This window comes from Hemitrygon akajei, chromosome 22 (genome assembly GCF_048418815.1).
Source record: "Hemitrygon akajei chromosome 22, sHemAka1.3, whole genome shotgun sequence".
NCBI classification, from domain to species: Eukaryota; Metazoa; Chordata; class Chondrichthyes; order Myliobatiformes; family Dasyatidae; genus Hemitrygon; species Hemitrygon akajei.
In genome coordinates, this window is record NC_133145.1 from 57,343,937 (window position 1) to 57,364,565 (window position 20,629).

The 20,629-nt window shown below is 39.8% G+C and overlaps 1 protein-coding gene across 2 annotated transcripts in view; it reads left to right on the forward strand.

The window, feature by feature from the left end:
- aspscr1 (ASPSCR1 tether for SLC2A4, UBX domain containing) overlaps positions 1–20,629 on the forward strand; it is a 290,192-nt gene that overhangs the window by 48,392 nt on the left and 221,171 nt on the right. For both annotated transcript variants that reach the window (XR_012095994.1, XM_073026315.1), the window contains exon 4: positions 7,589–7,689. Coding sequence is in view for 1 of the 2 variants with exons in the window: in XM_073026315.1 (XP_072882416.1) it covers positions 7,589–7,689 (101 nt within the window). In the remaining variant the exon portion in view is untranslated. The remainder of the gene's footprint in view (positions 1–7,588; positions 7,690–20,629) is intronic.

Here is a 20,629-nt window from a genome sequence, read left to right on the forward strand (position 1 = left end):
TCTCACTATATATTGCTTCTGTTTGTAAACCAACTGCTTCATCTTCAGCACTATTACTCCAGTTCCCTTCGTCCTGCCAAATTAGTTTAAACCCACCCAGACAACTCTAGCCAACCTGCCTGCAGGGAGATTGGACCCCCTCGGATAATCTGTCCCTTTTGTGCAGGTCATATCTTCCCCAGAAGAGATCCCAATGACAAAAAATTCTGAATCCCTACCCCCTGCGCCAGTTCCTCAGCCACACATTCACCTGCCAAATCATCCTATTCTTACCCTCACTGGCACGTGGCACAGGCAGCCGTCCAGAGATTACTACTTCGGAGATCCTGTTTTTCAGCTTTCTACCTAGCTCCATAAAATCTCTCTTCAGGATGTTGTCTACCTGTATCATTGGTGCTAATATGTTCCAAGATGTCTGGCACTCTTGAGAATGCCATGGACCTGATCTGAGACATCCTTGATTCTGGCACCAGGGAGGCAACGTACTATCCGGGTGTCTCTATTCCACAGAACCTCATCTCTTTTCCTCTGACTAAGGAATCTCCTAAAAACACTGCAGTCCTCTTCACTTCTCTGCTTTTCTGAGCCACAGCACCAGACTCGGTGCCAGAGACCCGGTCACTGTGTCTGCCCCTCCAGTAGCTCATCCTCTCAATAGTATGTAAAGTTGTATACTTTGAGGGGAACAGTTACTGGCTGTGCATTTCCCTTCCTTCTCCTGACAGTCACCCAGTTACTTGTCTACCGCAACCCAGGCGTGACTATCTCCCCGTAGCTCCTGTGTGCCACCTCTTCATACTCCTGTATGAGTCGAAGGTCATCGAGTTGCTGCTTCATTTCCTTAATACGTTCCCTCAGGTGCTGCAACTTGGTGCGCCTGGTGCAGATGTCTTTATCTGGGAGACTGGATATCTCCCAGACTTCTCACATCCCACACACAATGCAAAACACTGCCCCTGGAGCCATTCTCACTAAATTACTATGCCCTAATAGATGAGGAATGAACAAATAAGAACAAAGAGAGAGTAATTTACAAGACAATCCACCTCACCCAAGCCTGATGAGCCAAAGCCACTTTAAGGACTGGCGCACTCCAAAAGAATGGCCGCTCTGCTTGCCCTTTCTAGTGAATCCCTCAATGCTGATTGGTTGCTCCTCAATTCAGAGAAACTGCTGCAGAACTTTGCCTTTAAAACCTCGATTGCTGTCCTGATTAAAGGTGGCTCTTTTTACACACCCCTGACATGGATTGTCCAACTCAAAGAAAACTGGCTTGAAGCTCTGGTTTTTAATCTTGATCACGGACCTGACTGAAAGTTAGCCATCTTTACATACTGCCTCTTGCTGATTGGTCTCTCCTCAACTCAGAGAAACTGCCGCAGGACTCTACCTTTAGAACCTCTGTTGCCGCCCTGATTAAAAGGTAGCTCTTTTTACAATCCCTGATGTGGATTGTCCAACATGCAGTTGTTCAGTGAATTTTCCTGTAATTACAGTACAGATTTTTTTCTGAACTTTTCCAGAAGCTTCTTAGTTTTCAGTGACAGGCATCATAGCACTTGAGTCTGGCTACTTTATAGGTTAACTATTATTGCTGGACTTTTTGTTTTTCTGAGTATAAGACAACCATATAACTTTTTTAAATTTTCTTTGTTCTCTCGACTCCTCTTTCTTCATTTTCTACTCTGGAAAATCTTAAGTGAACATAAGCAATAAGTTTTATGCCTCATTCTTGACTTCTGAAGAACCATTTCTCCCATAAATATCAGGATCAAAAAATAAAGTAAGGTCCTGTCAACATGTACGTTTGTGAACGCTTTGAATTCTTTCAAATTTGTTCTAATTTTTTCAATCAGATGCTCCTTTGTTGTAACAAATTCTGTGAAATTCCTTTCTGTGAAATTGCAAAAATTAGTTGTAGGGTCAGAGAGTCATATAGAATGCCAACTGTCAGCACCTAGCTGTATCAACCGCATTTTCCAGCACTTGCCCCATTGAAGTGTTTGTCCAGACAGTTCTTAACTGCTGTCAACTGACACTGCTTCCATCACTGACAGTGCATTCTGTGTACACCCCCTCTCTGAGTAAAAAAGCCTCCATTAGATATCCCCTGCATCTTATGCCTCTTACCTGAATTCTGTGTCCTCTAGATAGATAGATAGATACTTTATTCATCCCCATGGGGAAATTCAACTTTTTTTTCCAATGTCCCATACACTTGTTGTATCAAAACTAATTACATACAATACTTAACTCAGTAAAAAATATGATATGCATCTAAATCACTATCTCAAAAAGCATTAATAATAGCTTTTAAAAAGTTCTTAAGTCCTGGCGGTTGAATTGTAAAGCCTAATGGCATTGGGGAGTATTGACCTCTTCATCCTGTCTGAGGAGCATTGCATCGATAGTAACCTGTCGCTGAAACTGCTTCTCTGTCTCTGGATGGTGCTATGTAGAGGATGTTCAGAGTTTTCCATAATTGACCGTAGCCTACTCAGCGCCCTTCGCTCAGCTACCGATGTTAAACTCTCCAGTACTTTGCCCACGACCGAGCCCGCCTTCCTTACCAGCTTATTAAGACGTGAGGCGTCCCTCTTCTTAATGCTTCCTCCCCAACACGCCACCACAACACTCTAGTTTTATTTATCTCTGATATAGAGAAAAGTATCTTGTCATCTCACATATTTATTTTCCTTATAATTTTATATAGCTCAATCGTGTCTCCTGTAAGTCTCCATCACACTAGGGGAAAATGGGCCTAGTTGCTCGCTGCTCATTACTGAAATCCTCTATCCCAGACAACATCCTGGTTAATCTCTTCTGCACCCTCTTAGACCTCTGCTGTGTCGCAGAAAACAAGCAACAGCTGCAAAAGGAGAAAATGAACAACTAAAAGACTCAACCACTACCATTTACTCTTGTCCACACTGCACCAGAGTTTGTGGATCCTGGATCGGCTTCGACAGACACCTGAGGACCCACCAATAGACAACCCCTTAGGACAACACCATACTCTACTTGAGTGATAGCACTACTAATACTCTGTCCAGTGCTATCCCATTTTTTCCTTATTATGATCTCCAGAACAGTATGCAGTTCTCTAGATGAGGTCTGACCAATGTTTTATAAATTTGGAGCATAGCTACCATGCACTTGTATGCAGTGTCCTACCAATTGAAGATTAGTATCCAGTATGTCTTCTAAACCATATTATCTATGTGTGCTACCACCTTCAAAGATTTTTGGACTTGTATGCCAAGGTCCTTCTGTTCCTCAGTACTCATTCATGTCAAAAGTCCTAGCTTAATTGTTGTTCTTAAATTGAATTATGGTTATCTTGCATTTATCAGGATTAAGTTCCATCCACTCTTTCTCAGCCCATTTCTCCAACAGATTACCCGAAGAAGCTGGTGTCAGCGAATAATGTGACCAAGGGCGACATCCTCCAGTCAGTTCATGAAACAACTTCTTTCACTTCTTTTACATCTTTTTTTATTCATTCAAATGTGGTTCTGCTACTGTTGGAACCTGTGATCTATGCTTCGGTGGTGCGTTTTCAGGCCGATTGAGCGATCTGGTGCTTTGCTGACTCTGAGTGTGTTCGGTGAGATTTCAAGCGAAAAAGGCCTGGAGATGGGGCATGAGTCCATGATTGACTCCATTTCTCACTGGTCTCGCTGATTAAAATGTCGAAGTTCAAAATCATCGAGGCGAGCAGGTGTTCAGTGCCATCTACCAGCCTCTCACTCACTGCTGCCAGAGAAAGGAGACTGCATGTGATGGTCTCTGCTTCCCTCTTGCTTGCTGCTACTGGAGCAAGGCCCCTGCATTCGAATAGTGTCACTGTCTCCCTCGATGCTGTTGGAGGGTGGTCCTGGGTCTTGGGCAAGGTTTAATCAATACAGTTTGCAAATTGGACTCTAGTTTATGTTACGATGTGTTTCTGCTTTCTGATTGCTCACTTTTTTGTTGCTATTTTGTGTGATTTTGGGCAGCCTGCAAATAATGTATGACACATTGAACTGAACTGAGTTAAGCTGAATATGCCTGGACCCTTGGTGTTTTATATTCTGTGTTTTTCACTCATTTTTTGTACTTTTTTTACATGTTTTGGGAGGGTTTGATGTTCTTTGATGTTCTGTGATGTTTCTTTATTTTGTGACTATCTTTGAGAGGACGAATCTCAACGTTGTATACTGCATACATACTTTGATAATAAATGTACTTTGAACATTGAGATTGTTGTGTTTTAAAATATTTTAATGGGTCTCTGGAATGTATTATTGTGCTAATTAGGTTTCTAATTCTTGTTTACCTGCTATCCAAGTACTAAAACGTGCAGTTCTAACAGACGAAGAGTGACTTTTCCCCTCAAAATTAAAGGCAGAATGTAACATTTAAAAACAGGAGAAAGAGGAGTCTGATAAAAGTGCATCAAGTAAACTACGGTATGTAAGAGAAAAAAATCTGTTTCAACGAATATGTTGTAGAATTATGGCAAAGCCCTCCCCACATTAAGCACATTAACAAGGAGTACTGTCTCAAGAAAGCTGCATCCATCATCAAGTACCCTACCATCCAGGCCATGCTCTCTTTGGCAGGAGGTGCAGAAGCCTTGGGTCCCACACCACCAGGTTCAGGAACAACTATTACCCTACAACCGTCAAGCTGCTGAACCAGCATGAATAACTTCACTGACCACAACTCTGAACTGATTCCATAACCTGCAGACTCGCTTTCAAGGATTTTGCAACTCGTTCTCTATTATTTTATTTTTTATTTGCACAATTTGTCTTCTTGTGCACATTGGTTGTTTGTCAGTCTTTATGTATCATTTTTCATAAATTCTATTATATTATTTTATCTTCTTGTAAATGCCTGCAAGAAAATAAATCTCAAGGTAGGATATGATGACATAGACGCACCTTAATAATAAATTTACTTAGACTTTGACTAATTGAATCAAGAATTTTAAGTAATCTTCAGTTGCTTGTACATATACCGAATATTTAAAAAATATTTTTGTGAATAGTATTTTATGTACTGAATGTGATATATGTACTGTGTTTTGCACCTTGGCCCCAGAAGAACGATGTTTTGTTTAGCTTTATACATGTGTACAGTTGAATCACAAACAATTTGAACTAGTTTTTCCAGGAATTATATTGTGCTTTATGATCCAGTTGTATATCACTGCAGGGTTATAATAGATGTCAGAATTGGATTGAGGGCTTCACGTGTCTTCAAATCTTAAACCTGTCTCGTGTGAGCTCAGCTCTGGAGCATTGTTACAACCACATGAAAGAACTCCCAAGCTTAATGGCCTTTGATATATTAGGGGTATTTTCTGAGAGACTGGGGACTGGTTAAGAACATCCTTTATTGTTGTTGTATGAATCACTCTCTTCCATAAATACTGCTTATTTCAAAAACAACTTGGTATTAATAGCCCAGGACAAACTGTAATTTCTGGTTTCCGTAAACATTTTCACCCCACATCTGTTTGCAGTAGATTGTCAGCAGTGTTCTGGGTTTGTTGTAGACACCCTCTGTAGGAAATGTAAAGTGTGAGACAGCTTCTTAGAACTAGTAGTATTTGTTTCTCATCAAATTTAATTTAAAATGGTTTAATCGTTTTAATTAGGAATAGTTGGCTTCACTGTCTTTAATCATTGGGAAGTTGTTTGGATGAAGGTACCATTTTAACTGATAAGTAAAATATCTTTTTGAAGCTGAACCTTACAAATTATTGGATTTAGTTTTTGGAATGTGGTCATCAATGGCAAGGCCAGTATTATTTGCTAATTGCGATGAATTTGCCTCCTTAGCCTACTGCAGTCTTGCTGAAGGTTAGAGGATTTATACCCAAAGATGGTAAAAGGTGGCATAGTAATGTTGTAGCTGGTGTAGCGCTTTACAGCCCGAACGATCAGGGTTCAATTCCTGCCACTGCCTGAAAGGAGTTTGTACGTTCTCCCCGTGACTGCATGGGTTTCCTCCCGGTGCTCTGGTTTCCTCCCAAAGATGTACGGGTATTAAGTTGTGGGCATGCTCTGTTGGTGCCGGAAGCATGGTGACACTTGCGGGCTGCCCCCAGCACATCCACGGACTGTGTTGGTCACTGATGCAAATGACTCATTTCACTGTATGTGACAAATAAAGTTACTCTGATAGTCTTATTTTAAAAACGAATGGTGATGTTTTCCTGGTCAGGATGTCTTGGGACACATAGCACATAATATTCTTAGTGGTGGAGGATGAGGAAAAGCTGTTGAATATTTTTTTTGTGCTGGATCGGTTTAATTTGTTAGCATCAGTTTTGTAACAAACCACATCGATTTCCAAGGATCATGTGCTCAAAGTCATGTGCATTTGTCATCATGAGCAATTGTTCCCAGCTCCGGAACTTCAGGTCTTGTTGTTCTAAATGCTTATTCCAGAAACTTCCTGATTGTGACTGTACAGGAATTAAAATTATGTTCAGACAGACATACATAGGCCTAGCACAAAATAGGGCCCTTTGGCCCACTGAGTCTGCCCCTCCCAAAAAGTAATTTATGCCAATCCTACATGGATTGTTTTTGTTTTAATTTTGGTGTCACCTTGACTCACTGCTTCCCCTCTGTGATCTCTGCTGACCTCTGACCCTTCGACCATGTACTGACCCTTCAACCATGTGCTCACCCAGAGTCACCACCACAACTGTGTGTTCTTCTTGGAAACTTGTCTCCACCGCCATCTTGTTCCATGTGTCTTTCTTCTTCAGCTCTACCTTTCCACCTATCACCTCCTAGCTTCTCACTTCATCCCCCTCCCCTCACTTGACTTCAAAGATTCAAAATATATTTATTATCCAAGTGTGTATTCGGAATATTACCCTGAGATTTCCCACAGACAGCCACGAAACAAAGAAACACCATGGAACCCATTCAAAGAAAACTTCAAACACCCAGTGCACAAAAAAACCCAGCAAATTGTACAAATGGCAAAAACGAGTGAAAAAACACAATATAAAACTTCAAACCACAGATTCATTGAAACAGTCTAGTTCAGTTTAATTCAGTTCAATTCAATTTAGTGCGGTAACATTCGTTGACTGCTGGCTACAAGGGCCAGTCTGTCCTGGATCAAAATCGCACAAAATCGCACAAAATAGCAACAAGAAAAGGAGAAACCAGAAACACATCATAACATGACTAGAGTCCAATCCACAAACCACATCAGTTAAACCTTGCTCGAGACTCAAGACTCCAGCACCATCCTCCTATCACCTTCGAGCTTCTATTCCTTCCCCTCCCTCCACCTTCTTATTTTTACTTCTCCCCTTCCTTTTCCAGTCTCAATGAGGGGTTTTGGCACTCAACATTGACACTTATGCCGCTTCATAGATGCTGCCTGGCCTGCTGAGTTTTTTCAGCATTTTGTGTGTATTACTCTATAATTTTTAACCCAGAATTCAAAAGAAAAAATGTTCTCTTGTAGTCTATAATTCTCTTGACATAAAGTGTTAATCAAAATCATAATGCATTACTTGTATGTTTTGATATAATTAGTATTTGACATCTTTGTTACTGATTTGTCTTAGGTCCGTATTGCTTTGCAGCTGGAAGATGGGTCCAGGCTTCAACATCTCTTTCCATCTGGATTAACGCTGTGGGATCTTCTTCATCACTTTCCTCAAACCAGGTGAATTCTGTTTATATTGACCACACTCAACTACAGATGTGTTTTCCTGCACCTTTATATTTGCTGTGAATGTTTAATAGTTTTTGATTTGGTTTTGCGATTCTTTCCTCATCCTAGCATTCCTTGTAGTAATGGAGAAAATATCTTGTTTCAAATCATTGTGTTCTTGATTAAAAGTGTATTTCTATACTTGAACTACCAGGTTCTTTCTTAGGATAATAAACGTAATGGTAAAAATATAAATTTTTGTTTGGAATTCCGGGCTGAATTTTAAACTTGGAAGATACCTTTTTTTTTGCCACATATGGAGGAATTTAAGATGGGAGGCAGGGTTTGAGGGTCGGCACAACATTGTGGTCAGAAGGGCCTGTAATGTGCTGTACTATTCTGTGTTCTATTCCATGTTTTACTGACCATTGGTATTTAAGCATTCTTTTAGAGAGGGGTTCCCAACCTTTTTAATGTCATGGACCAATATCACTAAGCAAGTGGACCATGGACCCAGGTTGGGAGCACCTGTTTTAGAGGTAACGTAAAATTCAAAAGGAGTCGTGTCCATCACACCTTATAATTACTACACTTTTTTGACCTCTCCTGCAAGTTGTTGCATTTTCTCATTTTTTCTGATCCACTTTAAACTTTAGTTCTGTTCCTTTTAATGATTCAAAGTGTTTTAACGACACTGTGCTGTGGGAATCATATAAGGTTCAGAGAGATGTGGATATCTTCTGTGAATGGGCAAAGCAAATGCAGATGGAATATAATGTGGAAAAATATGAGTTCATCCACGGGTAGAGAAATCAGGAAGGCAAGATTTTCTAAATAATGGGAGATTAAAAGATGTTGATGTTCTGAAGAACTTGTACATGCATTACTGAAGATCAACATGCTGGTGAAGCAAGCAGCTCGTGTTCATCAGTCTTTATTAGCATGCAGATTGCAGTCTTGTTATTTTTGCCTGGGTTGATCAGGTTTTTTGATTTCTCAAAGCAAACATTGAGAAATTTTATTTAAAAAAAATTAGAAACAAGGATGTTTTTGTATTCCTTTGCAGAAAAGGTGCCTGGCCCGAATCCTTCTATCAATTACTGTTTTATTTTAGTGTCTTGCGCTTTGTTGCAGAAGGATCTGAGTAGGTTAATTACATTGTTTAATCATGTCAGACCTTAATAAGTCTCCATCTGGAATATTGTATGAAGATCTGATCTTCCTCTTCCTCTCCAATTCCCATTCCTATTTTGACATGTCAGTCCTTGGCTTCCTCTTGTGCCACAATGAGACCACCATCAGGATGGAGGCACAACACCTTATATTCTGTCAGGATAGCCTACAACTTGATGGCATGAATTTCAATTTCTCCTGGTTTAAAAAAAAATGGCTCCCCCTCTTCTTTTCCCCACTCTGACCACGTGTGTATCAGTTGGTGACTCCAAAGAAAATCCCACTGCTGCCGGAAACCTGTAGATTCCGGGAAAGCTGCAAAGGCTCGGCAGGTCAGGCAGTATCTGAGGATGGAGAACCTGAAGCTTTTCCCCTTCCACATGAGGAAGCCCTTTGCCAAGTTGGAGATGATTTATATTTTCTCAATCAGTGAGGTTATTTTCAGCAAGATCAGAGACAAGGAGAAGGTGAAGTGTTTGGGCAGGAATAACAGACAGACATACTTTATGGATCCCGAGAGAAACTGGGTTTTGTTACAATCGCACCAACCAAGAATAGTGTCGAAATATAGCAATAATGTAGAAATATATAAAGAATGAAAGGGAAGATCTGGGAGAGGGTGGACAGAAGAGGCAGAAGATTTTTTTAAAAATTAGTTTCTTGATACATTTTACAAATTAAAAACCCCAAATCCCAATGAGGAACATTAATACAGTGCAAGATTAAGCATACAATGACAATATGCTACAAAGGAAGAGAATTTGACAAAAAAGCACCTAAATTGAAGACAAGTAAACTTAGTATCCTCCCCAAGCCCCACAACACAAGAAAAAACAACAACTCCAGACCAACCACAACACAATATAGAGAGTATAAAGCAGGACAATCAAACTCCCAGACTGTGAATACACTTAGCAACAGAGGATAATAATGCCTACTACCAGAAAAAAAAGGGAGCTGAAAGCAAGGGACCGAAAAAAAAACCCTAGTCAAGAGGAAGGTTATGAAAGTACTCGATAAAAGGTCCCCAGACCTTATGGAACTTTAGATCTGAATTAAGAACTGAGTAATGAATTTTTTCGAGGTCCAAGCAGGCCATAATGTCGTTAAGCCATTGCGCATGAGTGGGCGGGGCAACATCTCTCCATCTAAGGAGGATCAAGCGTCTAGCCAGGAGAGAGGCAAAGGATAATATTCGGCATTTGGTCGGAGCCAGACGTAAATCTGTCTCGCCCCAAAAACCGAACAGAGCAATTAAGGGATTTGGTTCTAGGTGCTGATTCAGAATACACGATAACGTAGTGAAGACATCTTTCCAAAATTTCTCCAAGCTAGGACAGAACCAGTACATATGGATGAGAGAGGCCACGCCCCTCTTGCATTTATCACAGAGCGGACTAATGTTAGGGTAGAATCGAGATAGTTTAGATTTAGACATATGGGCTCTATGAACAATCTTAAACTGTAAAAGGCAATGGCGAGCACAAAGGGAGGTTGAGTTAACCGATTTGAGAATTGAGTCCCAGCTCTCATCGGATAAGGAGGTATTTAAATCCTGCTCCCAGGCCATTTTAATTTTATCCACAGGGGCCCGTCGTAAGGCTGCTAATTTATCTTGAATAAAGAGGCAGAAGATTTGATGGTTCAAGACATCAAAGAGCAGAGTGGAGAAATGAATGATCATGCATTTTGATGGAAGAAATAAAGGCACAGACTATTTTCTAAATGGGGAGAGAATTTAGGAATCAAAGGTGTAAGTGGACTTGGGAATCTTTGTGCAGGATTCCCTAAAGGTTAATTTGCAGGTTGACTCGGTGGTGAGGAAGGCAAATGCATTAGTAGCATTCATTTCATGAGGACTAGATTATAAATACAGGGATGTAACACTGAGGCTTTCTAAAGGCATTGGTCAGACCACATTTGGGGTATTGTGAGCAGTTTTGGTCACTTTATCTAAGAAAGGTTGTGCTGGCATTAGAGAAAAGTCAGGTGAGGTTCACGAGAATAATCCTGGGATTGAAAGAGTTAACATTTGAGGAGTGTTTGATGACTTTGGGCCTATATTCATTAGTGTTCAGTAGAATGAGGGGGGCATTCCATTGAAAGCTATTGAATATTAAAAGGCCCAGATTGAGTGACCATGGAGAGGATGTTTCCTATTGTGGGGAAGTCTAGGACCAGAGAGGGGGCATGCCTCAGAATAAAAGGGCATCCCTTTAGAACAGGGACATGAAATAATTTTTTTTTTAATCAGAGGGTGGTGAATCTGTGGAATTCATTGCCACAGGTGGCAATGGGGGCCAAGTTATTGGGTATATTTAAAGCAGAGGTTGATTTTTTTAATTAGTAAGGGCATCAATGGTTACGGGAAGAATGGGATTGAGAGGGGGAAGTAAATCAGCCAAGATCAAATGGTGCAGAAGACTCGATGGGCCAAAGGGCCTAATTCTGCTCCAATGTCTTATGTCTTATCTCATGTTTCTTCTCAGTTGCCTATCACCTCCTCTGGGTCCCCCCCTCTTTCCCTTTCTCTCATAGTCCATTCTCCTCTCCTATCAGGTTCCTTCCTCTCCAGCTCTTTACCTTTCGTACCCATCTGGTTTCACCGATCACCTTCTAGCTATCCTCCTTCCACTCCGTCCCACACCTTTTTATTCTGGCATTTCCCCCTTTACTTTCCAGTCCTGAAGAAGTGTCTGTCTGTTCATTTCCATGCATGTTGCTTGACCTGCTGAGTTCCTTCAGCATTTTGCATGTGTTGCTTTGGTTATTTCACAGCCTGGTATAATGGCTGGCACAGGATCGCAAGAGGCTGCAGAGGGTGGTAGACTTAACCAGCTTCATCACGGGCACAACCCTCTACACCATCTTCAAGAGTCATTGCCTCAAGAAGGTGGCATCTATCATTAAGGACCCTTACCATCCGGAGCATACCCTCTTCTCCTTACTGCTATTAGAAAGGGGGTGCAGAAGTCTGAAGACACACACTCAACTGTACAGTGCATTTCACTGTGTTTTGATATACGTGTGACAAATAAAGCTAATCTTTATAATCAATTATTTGGAAACAGCTTCTTCTCCTTTTCCATCAGATTATGAACCCTGAGCACTAACTTTTGCACTATTTAGTTCTATATTTTGTAATTTATAATCCTATGTCTTTGCATTGTACTTCTGCCACAACACATCAAATTTCAAATCATATTAAGACAGTAGTAATAAACATGATTCTGATTTTTTTCATTCCCTAAAGTCTCTTGCAGTACAAAAATTAACTCCCTGTGTTATTCACTGAAATCCTCTGGTATAAAATGCTCCAGTATCGCTAAAAATTCTTCCATCTTAGACTCTGCTGCCCCATCCCCTCTCCTCCCAGAACCCCTCCCCTATCAAGCAGCAAGTTCCATCATTTCATCCGAACCAGAATGAATTATGGCATTGTGTTTAACTTTAGGGGCCATCACAACTGAGATGCGATGTGCACTGAAGTATTTCCCACAAGGAGATGTGTATCAGTTAGAACGAAGAAGCCTGACCAGTTTTATTGTTGATTAATCCAGAAGTGATGAAACCAATTCCGAACATTGCTGGATGTAGACCGATGATTAAACATTAGAATGTTTTGGTCTGTAAGGCTCATCTTATGATTACAGAAATCAAATGAACTATTGGAAAACTAAATTTTAAAAATACTAATGTTAATTCTTCAGAAATCTAATGCCTGTGATTCTAATTTTTTAACTTTTCTGATGCTTGAGCTGGAAAATTTAAGAAAAAGTAACTCAATAACAGTTACTTCCCCCAAGCTGACAGGCCTATCAACACCTCCATCCATTAACACACCCCACCACACTATTGTACACTTAGTGACCACTTTATTAGATACAGAAGTGGAACCTGGTGAGGTCTTCTGCTGCTGTAGCCCATCCACTCCAAAGTTCAACATGTTGTGTGTTCAGAGATACTCTTCTGTATACCACTGTTGTAATGTGCAGTTATTTGAGGTACTGTTGTCTTCTGTCACCTTCAACAAGTTTGGCCATTGATCTCTCATTAGCAAGTTGTTTTTGCATACACAACTGCTGCTTACTGCATGGTTTTTGTTTCTCACATCGTTCTCTGTAAACTCTAGTCTCTAGAGTTGCTCACTTTCTCCACTTCTGATCCCTGTAAGGATTGATTGGATCAGGGTTCAGTGTATCGAGCAAAATTTTACTGCGGTTCAGTTGACCCCGTAATGGGTTTTTGTGGCGCTGTATCAATCACAACCCCCATCACTGTATTAACGTGTTTGGTTGTTCAACATCACCAATGTACCACTGTGTGGTACGGAAACTGCACTGCGACAGACAGTAGGGCTCTACAACGGGTCATTAAAACTGCCCAACGCATCACTGGCAGCAACCTACCCACCATCAAGGACATATGTACGAATAGGTGCTGGAAAAAGGTCAGCAATATCTTGAAGGATCGCATCCACTCTGCTTGTGGAAAGTTTGTCCCACTCCCAACAGGGAAGAGGTCACGCAGCATCCACACCAGGACTACCAGACAGTTACATCCCCCAAGCCGTCAGTCTGATCAACACCTCCACCCCATACCACCATGACATACACATCATCCAATCCTCTCCACAGCTCCTCATCACCCTTCTACCCCCCCCCCCCCCATCTATTGCCACTTTATAGTTACTTGTCCATTGTGTTTAATAGGATTGTTTTCATACTTATGTTTATTGAGTTGTCTTATGCTTATTGTGTTTTTTTTTATGCTGCATCTGATCTGGAGTAACAATCATTTCTTTTTCCTTTACACTTCAGTACTGAAGAATGATAATAAACCATGTTGAATCGTGAATCTTGTATTTTAACTGGGAATGTTGGGTAATCTGCAATGCTGCAGGTGTACAATCTGAAGTTAAAAATTTGGGATGCAGAATGCTTAAATGTAGTTTTAAGAGGAAAAAGTTAGTTCAATCATGCACCTTAAAATATGAGTTGCAGGAAGTATTCAGGGCCTGAAAGGTTGATTAGAAGTTATTGAAAAGGAAGTCTTCAAAATCTTATGGTTTTTAACCTTATCATTAACTTCAAGGGGCTTATTGTGCTTAAGGAGTGATGAAAGCATTGTGGCAAAGAAAATCCATACCCTGTCCTGTGTCTGCTAGAGCAGGTAGAGGACAGTTCATTGAAAACACAAAATAGAAAACACATGCAAGCTAAATTTTTTGACATTTATGTTCCTTTACTAAATGAAAAAAGGGCAGTGCGGTAGCATAGTGGTTAGTGCTTTACAGTACCAGCAACCCAGGTTCAATTCTGGGTGCTGCCTGTAAAGAGTTTGTACATTTACCCCATGACCGCATGAGTTTCTTCCGGGTGCTCCAGTTTCCTCCCACAGTCCAAAGATGTACCGGTTGGTAGGCTAATTGATCATTGTGAATTGTCCCATGATTAGGCTAGAGTTAAATCAAGGGCTTCCGGATGGCACAGCTCAAAGGTTTGGAAGGGCCTATTCCATGCGGTATCTAAATAAATAAATAGATAGATAGACAGACAAAGTATACCAGTGTTACACACTAATGCTTTTCCAGCTTTAGCAAATCTTTGTGAGGTAGTTGTTATTTTGTACGTATCAGTGTTATATACCTTCACCCAGCAGTTCAACCAGTAGCAGTACTTGTAATACTGGCTGGTTCTGGAATGTAGATGATTAGTTATGTAAGTTCAGAATAGAAGGATATTGGAGAAAGTTATTTTAACTATTTTGTTAGCAGAAGCATACATATTAAAGTGTGGCTGTAATAGGCCGAAATTACTTCAATTTTCATTTTTCTGTTTGGAGGAAGAAGGTTTAGTGAACTTTAACTTCATGTTCTTTAGAATGAATTACATTGTAAAGTTACTTTGCATAGGTGTGCCTCTAAAATAACCGGAGCAATTAAGTGGAAACTTGTCTGGATCTTGAAAAGATTCACTTTCTCATATAGAAATTAATAAGTACTATTTCAGTTAAGAGTAGAAAGCTTTTTTTTTAAATCCCGGCATATTCTATGCCAAAGGCTTTTTTTCTACATTCAAGATCAGTATAAAGTGTTTCATTTCCTTGCACTGCCATCTGATCTTAGCAAGTTTCATCATCTCAAATGAATCAGAATATCACTGACATATGTCATGAAGTTTGTATAGTGTAATACATATAAAACTATAAATTGCAATAAGAAATATATATATAAAGAATTAATTAAGTAGTGCAAAAAGAGAGCACAGATAGTGTGGTATTGTCCATGGGTGGGTTCAAAGTCCGTTCAGAAATCTGATGGCAGAGAGGAAGAAGCTGTTCCTAAAATGTTCGGTATGTGTCTTCCATCTCCTGTCGCTCCTCCCTGATGGTAGCAATGAGAAAAGGGCATGTCATGGGTGATGGGGGTCTTTAATGATGATGAATGATCAAGATAAATACAGGATAGATAAATAGATACTTTATTGATCCCAAAGGAAATTACAGTGTCACAGTAGCATTACAAGTTCACAGATACACAAATAAGAAGAATAAGTAAGAAGTAAGAAGAATAAATAAAAATAAGTTATTATAAAAAGTTTAATAGCAGGAGGGGTTATCACTTCCCTGGCTGTATGTTGACTCATTATATAGCCTTATGTTCGAGGGGAAGAATGACTTCATAAAGTGCTCTTTGGAGCAGAGCAGTTGTCTTGGTCTATTACTGAAAGTAGTGCAGAGAAGGAGAAAAATAAACTATTTTATAGATTCGACTTTGGGTTTAAATTGAAAACTAATTTAAATTTGATGCTGGTGACATGATTATTGATTGAGGTTAATATTGATTAATTGTAGCTGTAAGTTTGTAGTTTGACAATTTACTTGTACGGTATGCAGCACTTGTGGCTTGGGGCTACTTTCCTGCTTTGTGAGGGACAGAGGTACATTTATCTTGTTTATTCAGGACATCAAATTTTGGTGAATTGAGTAGACCAAAATGGTAAGCATGCTTAAAAATTATAGTCCATGACAGAGAGCTGTAGATTAATGATGGCAAGTTTCTATTTAACAATATTCATGCAGTGACCACTTTATTATGTACACCTGCTTGTTAATGTAAATATCTTGTCAGCCAATCATGTGGCAGCAACTCAATACATAAAAGCAAGCAGGCATGGTCAAGAGGTTCAGTTGTTGTTCAGACCAAACATCAGAATGATTGTTGGTGTCAGGTGGCGTGGTTTGCGTATCTCAGAAACTGCTGATCTCCTGGGTTTTCATGCACAACAGTCTCTAGATTTTAAAGAGAATGGTGCAAAAAAAACCACTGAGCAGCACTTTGTGGGCGAAAATGCCTTGTTATTGAGAGAAGTCAGAGGAGAATGACCAGACTGGTTCACACTACAGGAATGTGACAGAAACTCAGATAATCAAGTGTTACAACAGTGGGTGTGCAGAAGAGCATCTCTGAATGCACAGCACGTCAAACCGTGAAGTGGATGGGCTACAGCAGCAGAAGACCATGAACATAATAAAGTGGCCACTGTGTGTATTTACTATTGGTGTGTATTGTGCCTATTTTTCCATTCAATAAAAGAAGATATACTGTATGTCAAAAATGTTAGTTTGCACCTGTTTTCAATTTAATGCTTTATGAACAGGATTTCAAGAATTTAATAATATGGCATTGCCAGCTGTCTAATTCTTTTTTGGTTTGGATATCCTTTTAAAATTCCTTATTTTGTACCAAAATAATGAACTGTGTACTGTATTAAAGATTTAAAAATTCATGCACTCCGTGAAGTTCTTCTGGAGAAGACGTAATGAAAAGGCAAATAATTTTTACAACCGGTGGAACCAAGCTAGTAAAAGATATTTTTGTCTTTCATCATCAACGAGGTTCACTTGCATTGGGTTACTACCGCTTTGGGTAGATTGCTAGATAACCGAACTCTGATCTGATTTGCTAATTTTCTTTAGAGTTTGCGAACCCAATATTCAACAACATGTAGAGGAACTCTGAAAATTATATCTTTATGACAAGTACCATACCAATACTTTTTATGGTGTTGATATGATATTGACACTGGTCTTGATTAGCATCCAGTTTCAGATATCAACAGCTTGGTGTCTATTAGTAGCACAATTGGAGCTATATTTCATCCTGAAGCTGACACTATGCTTGGTAGCTTAACTTTAAAACTTTAAAAGAACTCAGCAAGCATAAACCTACTAAAATCAAAAGGCTAACACACACAGAATGCTGGATTAACTCAGCAATTTGGGCAACATCTATGGAGAATTTGACAGCTGACATTTTGGATGAAGACCCTTCAGCAGTAGAAGAGGGAGCAACCAGAATTTTAAAAAAATGGGAGGGGAGTACAAGCTGGCAGATGAGACCAGCAGATCAAGTGAGAAGCTGGGAGGGGGTATGTGGAAGGACTGAAGAAGAAGGAATCTGATAAGAGAAAGGGAGATAGGCCGGTGAGGAGAAGGGGAATGGACAAAAAGAGGAGGAGAGAGAAATTACAAGAAGTTAGAGAAGTCTTTGTTCATGCCATCAAATTGGAGGCTACCCAGACAGAATATGGTATATTGCTTCTCCAGCCTGAGTGTCCCCTCTCCATGACAGAGAGGGATTAAGTCAAAGTGGGTGGAAAGAATAGAAAAATTAAAGTATTTTATGAATGTTCATGATGGATAGAATTTGGAATGGTCAAGAGGCTGGATGTAGGAATCTGGACAAATTGTGACCTGAGGAGAGAGGAAACAAATCCAATGCACAAGATGACTCCCAGCAATAGCGGTGATCTTGGAGATGAAGTTCGAAGAAGAAGGCCTTGTTGTCACGTCAAACTCCAATTTTGTTTGGAACTTGGTGGAATGAAATGGAGGCCCCTTTTGTGGAATTGCAGACTCGGTAAGGGGGAGGTCAGAAAGAAAAGTGAAAATATGGAAATAATATAAGAATGGACTTATGCGATCAAGAAAACCAGGCAATTGAGAAGAGAGATAGTTCGGTAGAAATCTGGGCTCTTACTGAGCATGTTAAGGCAGCCATTTAATTCCATATGCTTCTGCTGCTTTCAGTTTTCTTGTTGTTCAGAGAAATGGTAGCCTGTTAAAGTGGAATTTACTAGAGAAGATTCAGTGTCAGTTGTATAGGGAATCAGTGTGATTTGTAATGCAAAATATGCCTGTGGTAGTCTTGCAAAATGTCCGAGAGCTTGCCCATTTTTTTCCCGAGGGTATAGAGGAGGAACAATTTTATTGCCTTTTTTTTTGGTTCTTTGTTCCTTTTGGAATTTTAACTAAGTTATTGCTTCTTAGGATATTGAGAGTTTTTAGTTTGGGAGTTGTCTTGATAGAAATAAAAAGGAGAAAGAAATAATGAAGAAAAAATATACAACCTTTTTTGTACATTTCTCAGTTTAGTGTATCAGTTTGTCTCTTTCTGTGTTATGGTATCACACAACAGTATTTCAACATCTTTGATGTTGGGTGATGTGAATGTTCACTGTTAATCCTGATTTATTATAAAAAACACACAGACGTTCCATTTTTAAATTGTGTTCTGATATTTATCCGTACACCTTCTGCTGACTGGGAAGAGTTCAGTTAATTACCATAAGCAACAATGGAACTGAGGCTCATTGCTTTTTTGACGTACTAACTTCTTTTAGAACTCATCTTGATGTAAAATGCTAGAAAAATACGAATTGTACTTTTTCTTAGTCACAAATGGCTTTGTGAGAAATATATAATGGAGATAATTAATATCTGCTGCCACTTTATGATTTACTTACTCGATTTTTCCATAACATTGATGTTTACTCCATTTCCTTCAGATACCCGATACTCTTATGAAGGATTAAGCTGTATCTGCTTTTAATTATGCTTAATTTGTAAAGAATGAGAGCAGATGAAATGGTGGCTATTTCAGCCAACAGCATCTTCTTGTCTGTCCTTCAAAGCGCAGTTTAAAGTATTCAACAAGTGCACCTTAGCCTACACAGAATTAACTGTTGAATTCTCATTAATAAAGTGAAGCAAAGCAAAATTATTATCAAAGAACCTACAGTTACTGTCTGTTATGACGCTGGCATTTAAGGCAGCAGTGAAGGTCCTCTATCTCTGTCTGTTCTTAACAAAGCCAATTTTGGTCTTGATCTTGGCGGAGTTCAGGGCTTCCATTATCATGCCAGTGGCTTCCCCTCAGTTTTCACTGCTGTCAGTCATGCAAATCCTGGGTGGAAACTCAGGAATACCATTGCACTCGGATGTGGGATTCTTCAGTGCTGTTCCCGTTAACAGCTTTTTTTTTGACCAGTCAGGGTTGTTAGCCCTGTGCTGAACCCTTGAACCTGGAGGACTCTTAGTCTTGCCTCTACCTTTTGACCTGTTTGTCATGGATAACCCTATCAAGAGTCAAAGCGCATAGCTCTGATTCCTTCCAACCTAGCTGTCCGTGTCATTGTGGCACACAAGCCTCCAAACCCTACGCCAAGGTTGTGGTCCTCTTGGAGGAGCAAAGTATGTATATGTTACCATATACTACCTTGATGTCCATTTTCTTGCAGGCATTCACAGAAAAATAAAGGAATACAATAGAATTTATGAAAAACTCTACAGAAACAAAGACAGGCAAATAACCAATGTATAAAAGAAGAGAAGTTCTGCTAAATAAGTAAACAACCAAATAAATTATATTGAGAACATGAGTTGTAGAGTCCTTGAAAGCGAGACTGTGGGTTGTGGAGTCAGATCAGAGTTGAGGTGAATGAAGTTATTCATGCCGGTTCAGAATCCTGATGGTTACTCAGTAGAGCCAGCAAACTTAGCACGATGGACTGAAAATTAAAAGAAGTGCAGATACTGGTTTCTGACAAGGAACCACAGGCACAATGTTAACTCTCTTTCTTTCCACAGATACTGCATGACTTGCTGAGGTTTTCTAGCACCTTCTGTTTTTGTGGCATAACTGTCTGTTCTTTTTAAAAGCAAGCTTCTTCAAGATTAAGCGAGGTCTATAGTTCTGCAAAAATACGTTCTATAACAATGAAGATGTGCAGGACCTTCAGTTCTTAATTACCACAACTACCACAACATGTTTCACTCAACCTGGAACATCGGAGACAAGCGTAAGATTTTAAATTAGACTTTTTGAAGATTACTTTCATTTGTCACTTGTAAATCAAAACATACAGTGAAATGTGTTGTTGGTGTCAAATCAGTAAAGATTGTGATGGGCGGCCCACACTTCCGATGCTAACATTGCATGTGCACAACTCAGTAACCCTGTCCTGTACATCTTTCGAACATGGAAGGAAACAGGAGCACCCAAAGGGTATCCATGTGTTCATGGGGAGAATGTTCAGACTCCTTACAAACAGCAGATGAATTGAACCCCCATTTTACTGCTGATGCTGCAATAGTGTTATGTTAAGCACTATGCTGCCGTGCCACCCTTAAAATGTGCCGAAGGACCCGTACTGTGCTATACTATTCTTTGTAAGTGTAAGTTCCCCAAGTGCTGTGGTGGGATTTGAATTTGTGTCACTGGGTCATGCCCAAGTCTATAGTTGCCATTCTAGTGATTTAACCTCTACACCACTACTACAGCTTAAAGTTACAGTTTGCTCTGAATCAGTCTTGTTCAAAACCTGGGATGAGGGACTGATTTGAACTAGGGAACTGTGTTAGTTTTAGTAGGTTTGTGCAAAAATTGCCAAATGCTCATTACTTTATCATAAACACAAGAGATGCTGGAAATCCA